The sequence below is a fragment of the Cotesia typhae genome, unplaced genomic scaffold (assembly GCF_013202065.1).
Source record: "Cotesia typhae breed Kobodo isofemale line unplaced genomic scaffold, CoteBio_Ctyphae contig_5, whole genome shotgun sequence".
Lineage (NCBI taxonomy): Eukaryota > Metazoa > Arthropoda > Insecta > Hymenoptera > Braconidae > Cotesia > Cotesia typhae.
In genome coordinates this window covers 7,423,154-7,430,038 of record NW_027423757.1, presented here as the reverse complement: position 1 = coordinate 7,430,038, position 6,885 = coordinate 7,423,154, and the positions used below count along the sequence as shown (strand labels likewise).

At 27.4% G+C, this 6,885-nt stretch overlaps 3 protein-coding genes across 7 annotated transcripts in view; 2 read left to right on the top strand and 1 right to left on the bottom strand.

The window, feature by feature from the left end:
• The first annotated feature begins 1,086 nt into the window (after positions 1–1,086).
• On the top strand, positions 1,087–3,953 carry LOC141531463 (AN1-type zinc finger protein 2A). Of its 5 annotated transcripts, none has more exons than XM_074249300.1 (3): positions 1,716–2,290; positions 2,356–2,405; positions 2,937–3,953. In XM_074249300.1, the coding sequence occupies exons 1-3, from the start codon at positions 2,228–2,230 to the stop codon at positions 3,616–3,618; spliced, it is 795 nt and encodes a 264-aa protein (XP_074105401.1). In that variant the 5' UTR covers positions 1,716–2,227; the 3' UTR covers positions 3,619–3,953. The 5 variants fall into 5 exon arrangements, with proteins under 5 accessions (XP_074105403.1, XP_074105404.1, XP_074105401.1 ...); XM_074249301.1 differs by having other exon boundaries at positions 1,721–2,245; XM_074249302.1 differs by lacking the exons at positions 1,716–2,290; positions 2,356–2,405 and adding an exon at positions 1,087–1,166.
• Positions 3,952–5,670, bottom strand: LOC141531465 (RNA transcription, translation and transport factor protein-like). Its single transcript, XM_074249305.1, has 4 exons — positions 5,483–5,670; positions 5,182–5,403; positions 5,016–5,105; positions 3,952–4,753 (listed from the first exon to the last, which is right to left on the bottom strand). The coding sequence occupies exons 1-4, from the start codon at positions 5,541–5,543 to the stop codon at positions 4,389–4,391; spliced, it is 738 nt and encodes a 245-aa protein (XP_074105406.1). The 5' UTR covers positions 5,544–5,670; the 3' UTR covers positions 3,952–4,388.
• A 97-nt stretch (positions 5,671–5,767) lies between these two features.
• LOC141530456 (von Hippel-Lindau tumor suppressor homolog) overlaps positions 5,768–6,885 on the top strand; it is a 30,113-nt gene continuing 28,995 nt past the window's right edge. Inside the window, exon 1 of the mRNA XM_074247551.1 lies at positions 5,768–6,522. The gene's annotated coding sequence lies outside the window, so the exon portion shown is untranslated. The remainder of the gene's footprint in view (positions 6,523–6,885) is intronic.

The following is a 6,885-nucleotide window of genomic DNA, read 5'->3' as shown; positions in this document are numbered from 1 at the left end:
AAACGCCGATTCACTTGCTGCTGGTGTCCATTTGTAGGTGCACAACTTCGATCAATGAAACCTTGAATTTTATAAGTAGGGTTTTTTATGATATCATTTCATTCACGCATTTTTAATTTTTTTAATAAAATACTTACTCAATAACACTGAAGTTGACTGATATTAAATTTTTTTTTGGAATTTTATAGTTAAAAAATTTAATTAAAAAGTTTCACATGTAAAAATTAATAAAAATTACAAGTGAAAATTTTTAGAAGCATTTTTTTATTGTAATTAATTTGTTAAAAAAAAATCGACAGCAGACCGCTAACTTCAGTATTAACTTACCCAGCATTCCATGTATTCATATTAAAATTCATTAAGAGTTTTTTGTATTTTTAATAAATAAATTATTTTGTTAAATTATTGAATACAGATAGAATTATCTCATCAGGTATTTTGTTGACAAAAAATATTTGATCACGTTGTATTGATAATTGATATAAAAAGTAAATATTTCAAATACAAATAATCCAAAAAATATCCTTTCATTAACCGCCGACTGATGACTCTGCCATCTTGTATTGAAATCATGTTTATAAGTTTATAACCTGATAAAAATGTTAAGTTTGGTGGAATATAAATTGTACGAATAACACAAATAATTTTAAATTTTTATTTATAAAAAAAAAAAAAAAATGTCAACTACCTCGATAATAACAAATCGCGATCGTGACTGTTTGGCATGTCGAATTGTCAGTGGCACGGGATTAATTGGAGCAGGGCTGTACGTCGCGTACCATTCGAAAAAATTCAATAAAACTCCTGGGAAATTCGTCATGTCTGTAATAGCTGGCGGTAATTAATTTTTAATAGTTAATTAATTAACAAATTTATAAAATATTAATTTTTCTAATGACATTTACTTACAGGGTTTATATTTCTTGGAACAAGTCGCATATTCGACTTACCACCATTTAGAGGAAAATTTTCTCATTAAAGTTACAACAAAAATGTATCATTGTTTTCTTTTTAATTATTTCTTTCGAAATAAATTTATAGTTTGAGGATTTTAACATTATTGGCTTTTGATTTGTTTAAGTGCTACGGTCATATGAGCACATGGATCACATATACGTCAAGCTCACGTGTGTGAGTGTAAGCCAGGAAGATGTCGCTAGAGTACGGTACGCCATTCACGCCATGACAAAACATTTCTGTTACATATTCCTTTATACCTTACTTTACTCCTGCAAAAATTTCCTTATATTATCAATATTAATATAAGCTAAAGCTTCCCTAGGTTTAGTTCATTTGACGCAGCACCTTCTTGTGAATAACCACGTTGTTAAAGGCAATTGGGCTGTTGGTGATATGACTTGACGAATTTTATTCATTATTTACATCATACGTGTACTGTGATATACATTTATATACAATCATTTGATTATTAGTCATTGTGTCAGTTTGGTATCTGTTGTTGCAATTGCACTTATTGTCGTAAGTTTTTATTAATTATTTATTTATCATTTTATTTTTAATAAGAAATTTCTTTGTTTTAGGTACAAAAAGTTATTTTTAATTTTTATGAAAAGAATGTTTCATTTAACTCTAGTCTTGAAATTTAATGTCAGTTTGATTATTAGAGTTTATAATGATAGTTATTTATAATAAAAATTTATTAATAGTTTTTAATTATAATATGTATATCAGGAATGTGGACTAGATAGGATCATAATAACAAATTACATTATTATTTCTGCGACATTGTGTTTGACGAGGTAAAAATTTTAGATAAAGAAAAAAATTGGTGGAAACACAACGTTAGCGAAATGATTTTTATTAAAATAAACGATCCTGTGAATAAAAGAACTGACACTAACAATCTAAGTATTTTATATAATGATATATTAAAGGATTATAAATCAACTAGGAGAAAATAATTTATATTGTATTAGAGACTTAACGGAGTAATTTAACTTTAAGTTTTTGTTTATATAGTATGCTGACCTTCGAGAGTAATTTATTTGAGGTATTTGGAATTATATTTTATATATGGAATTTGAATCGAATATTTCACGCAAATAGCGCTAGTTTGTATGACGAATGCTTTGTGGTATAGTACATAAAGTTTAGATTCGAGTTAACTGTTGCCACGCAATAACAATTTTATAAGTGTCGTGTGTACTTTATTTCTGAGTTAATAGTAAGAATAATTAATGAATCTATCAATTTTGTTAATTTTGTGATGATTTATATGACTAAGGTAACTGTGCAATGTAAGATAGTAATTGTTAGAATTCGTATTATGGTAAATATTGGAATTGTATCAATTGTTATGTTATTTTGTTAGTTATTAATTTGTGTAATTTTCAGATGCCTGATGAAGGTCTAATAAATGACCGAAACGTCGCAGAAATAATAATGTAATTTGTTATTATGATCCTATCTAGTCCACATTCCTGATATACATATTATAATTAAGAATTATGGATGATAATGAAAATAATATAGTTTTTAATTATGAAATTTATCTTCTACTGACATTAAAAAGTTATATTATTGATTTTTATATTAAATTGAAATTATTGTAATTTGTTTAATAATTTTTACTGAGTTCATAATTTCTACATATGTTTAATGTTTTTTTCAAAAAAAAATTTATATTTAATTTATGTATAAAAAAATGACACTGAAGTTAGCAGACGTCTGAAAATTTTTTATTTTTTTTTATTAATTAAATTACAACTAAAAAGACATTTCTAAAAAATTACACTTACAATTTTTTAAGTTTTTTACAGGTGAAATTTTTTTTTAAATTATTTAATTGCAATTTTTTCAATAAAAAATTTTGAAATGTCGGCTAACTTCATTTTCATGTAAAAAATTGTTATTGATTTTAAAAAAAAATATTTATTTTATAAAATTTAAAACTAATATTTTTATATTTTTTTTAGATTACACAAAAAAATGGAATTACCACACATTGGAAAACATTGTTCAGAAAAAACCTGTAACCGACTGGATTTTTTACCAATGAAATGTGATGCCTGTGAGGAATCGTTCTGCAGTGATCACATAACATATTTAAGTCACTCATGTCCAAGTGCGTATAAAAAAGATGTCCAAGTACCAGTCTGTCCATTATGCCACGTTCCAATACCAATAAAACGCGGTGATACACCAGACATTGCCGTTGGATTGCACATTGACAATCAATGCGAGTCGGATTTAAGTAACGCCAAGAAAAAAGTCTTCGTTAATAAATGCTCAAGTAAGGGTTGTAAAATAAAAGAAATAATTCGCGTAGATTGCAAGGACTGTGGAATGAATTTCTGTCTGAAACACCGGCATCCCGTTGACCATAACTGCATCGGCCATGAAGAGGCTGTGAGATTGAAGCGGTTGGAGGCTTTGAAGAGGAAAGCCAAGCAGCAGAGTAGTTCTGGGAGCGGTAGTAATAGTAATAGACAAGTGACAAATGGACAAGCATTCCGTAATATCCAGGGAGGTATGAGCGAAGACGAAGCTCTGGCAAGAGCTCTCCAAGCTTCCTTGCAAGATGAAGACAATAGTCGTCGGCAACAGCCATTACATACTGTGCCTTCCGGAAATCGCAATTTATGCAGGCTAGCATAATTGTTAGTTTATATTTTTTAAAACATAATCACAATGATTTATATATATTGTTTTTAATTAAAATACCACGGTGTCTTCACAATGAATTAAGTTTTATTCTTGTTATTTTTAAACGACAATCGCATCTTTGTCACTCTGATGCTGTTAAATTTTATAAGTTTTTAAATCTATATTCAAATTATATTAGCCCATTGTCAAATGTTGCTCCATTTAATGTGAGGTCAATTTTAAAAAAATATTATAACTTGGAAAGTTAATTATAAATCTAAACAAAAGTAGCGACTTTTATACTCTATCTGCAATTTTTAAAAAATAAATATTTATATTCTCTCGTCGCTTGTTTACATTGCAATTTATTTTTCTTCTCAATTATTTTCATGTATTTTTAAAATTGCCAAATATTATAAGTACAATTGTCTGAAATTCCATGCGATCACTCAATCAACATCTGTAATTTTACATTTAATAAATATTTATTATCAAAGTACTACGTTACAATTTTAATTCTGATTCCATTTTTTCCGTACTAAAAGTTTGACTTTTCGTAACTGACTAGTCTATTTTAATTAGAATGAAATTTAAATGAATTTTATTTAGAGTATTCAAATCTAAGCAGTGCTTTATAAAAATTATTGATTTTAATTGTATGGTAAGTTTGATTAATATTAATTATGAGCACGTTTTTTATTTTTCTATAAAGATTTAACTTGGAAAATAATTAAACTAAGCAGTGATGTTGGCAGCTGGATGAAGAGTACCTATGAAAAAATCTATCTTCCAACCCTTCCAGCTCTGGTGTCAGTCTTAGGATCCGCGGTTATATTTTGTACGGCGACGATTGCTTCATTGATTCCCGTTTGGAGATTCCTCAGATCTTGGATGTACAACAAACTAAGCGCTTTTGCAGTGTTATTCAGTACTTTGTCACCCATGTTGAAACCCATCTCAGTCTCCATTATTGGGAATGGTTTCCCTTTTATCACAACACTCGACGGATTTTTTAACGCATTGGAATTTAATCTCTGAGTTACATACTTACTACAAGCTTCAAGTGTCACACGGTGATCTGGATGTTGCGCAACTTTGAGTAATTTTGCTATCGCGTTGACTCGGTCCTTAAACTCGTTGCTTTCAACTGAAAAAACATTTTTGGAATTTTTTTTATTAATAAAATTATTACAAAAAAATTTTTTTAAAAATTTCACATGTTAAAAATTTAAAAAACTATATGTGCAATTTTTTAAAAATATTTTTTTATTGCTAATTCAATTAATTTAAAAAAAAAATAAATATTTTTCGTTGTCGGCTAATTTTAGTTTCATATAAAAATCTTGTTTAATAAAAAAAAAAATAATAATAAATTGAAAATTAAAAATTCATAATCCAGAAAGACTTACAATCTAAATTATCCAAAGGATTTATTGACTTTATACTAGGCACCGCGGCATCTGCTTCCTTATTTTTCGTTACCTTCTGATATTTATTTACTAGAAATAAAAACCCAAAATTAGCAAAGTATTAACACCATATAAATCATTATAAATTGCAAATAATTAAACATACAATTATCTTCATATTCAAGTCTTACAGCCAGACCAATCAACCATTCAAGTTTATCCAAATTAGAAGTAGTAACTGGACATCCCACATCCAGAATGAATTTATCAAAGCTTTTATCCCAGTCAGGCTTACTGATTTCTCTCAATCCAGCTCGATCTTCAATTGTATAATGTCTTATTTTTTGATCCTCTAACCAACTGACCAATTTTCGAAAATGCTCGGTATCTAAAATTTATTTTTAATTTATTAAAAATTCAATTTCATTTACATAAATAAATTTTTATTATTTTTAAATACAACTTACCATTAGCATTAACCTTATCCCAAAACATATAATCTAAAGATTTTAATTTTTGTTTAAACATTCCGGATGATGTTTTTAATAATTTATCTCGTTAAAAAAAATTTTTTTTAATAATATGTAATATTTTTTATACCAGCATATGTTTTTCTTTCATTTATTTTCACACTTGTAAAAATAACAATAATAGTAATTACAAATTAGTACCTATTTTTGTCGCGCGACTTTCATGGCGTTAGTGTATGTGCCAACAATAACGCGCAGTAACGTTGTCGTCATTCCCGCTCGATTAGTAACAAGTCATGGTTGACGCTCCGTAATTTTACAAAAATATAATATCAATAAGTTATTATCAATTAAAATTTTATTGTAATTTTGTTCTCTACTGAACATAGATCGCGAAGAGTAATAAATAATAGTAAATTATCGCTTAAATAATTTAAAAATACGTCGGTATAAATTCGCGCGTAGGAATTCAGCGTCGGATTAGAAAAACAAAAAAAAAGTTGAATTAAGCTATTACTTTTGCATAATTATTTAATATTTAATTATTTCAGTTGGTCTGAAATTAATAAATCGTAAATAATTTATTGTCATGTCGTAAAGTTTATTTCTACTTTTTGCTAATTTTTTTTTCTCTGACAATCATCATGGCGCCGAAAAATTAAAACGCGGGAAAGTAACGCCATCTAGTTCAAATTTAAAACTGGAAGTACTTTATTGTGATTAAAGATGTCAGATCACTTCAGTTCAGTCAGCTGACACTGTTATGCGTGTGTATAAGTAAAAATGATAATAAACGTGTTGTTTCAATTGGTGTTGTGGTGTATGTTTTGATTTAAGTGATATCGTAAATAAATTAAATGCTCTGAAAAGTAGTGACCCGAGTAGTTTAATAAGATTACGCGATCGCGAGTGTGTTTTTAGTGTTTAAACAATCGAGCTGTCAAATGTTGAAGATTTATTGTTGCTGAGGGATAATTTGTTGTTTGAACGTCATTCAGGAAATTATATTAATTTAAATCAATAATCAGGTGTTTCCGGTGAGTTTATTTTATCTCTTATTATTAATAGAATTCGACCATATTTGACATTTTTAGCCCGCATGCAAATTATATTTTATTTATTATGAAATTACAATCTAGGTTATAATTCCCTCCATTTTAAATATTCAATAATTTATTTTTATTATATATTTATATTCACTTCACTTTGCGTGACTTTATCTAATATTTTAATGGCAAAATATTTTTTATCACTGCGAATAATCCACGATAAATTTTTTGCTTAATGCACTTTATTATTGATATTTATATTATAATTTATCATTACATCTTTTCTGTTTTATCACTGCTGAGATTAGAAAATATTAACAATTATTCTGCTTTACGAAGGTAAATTGATGT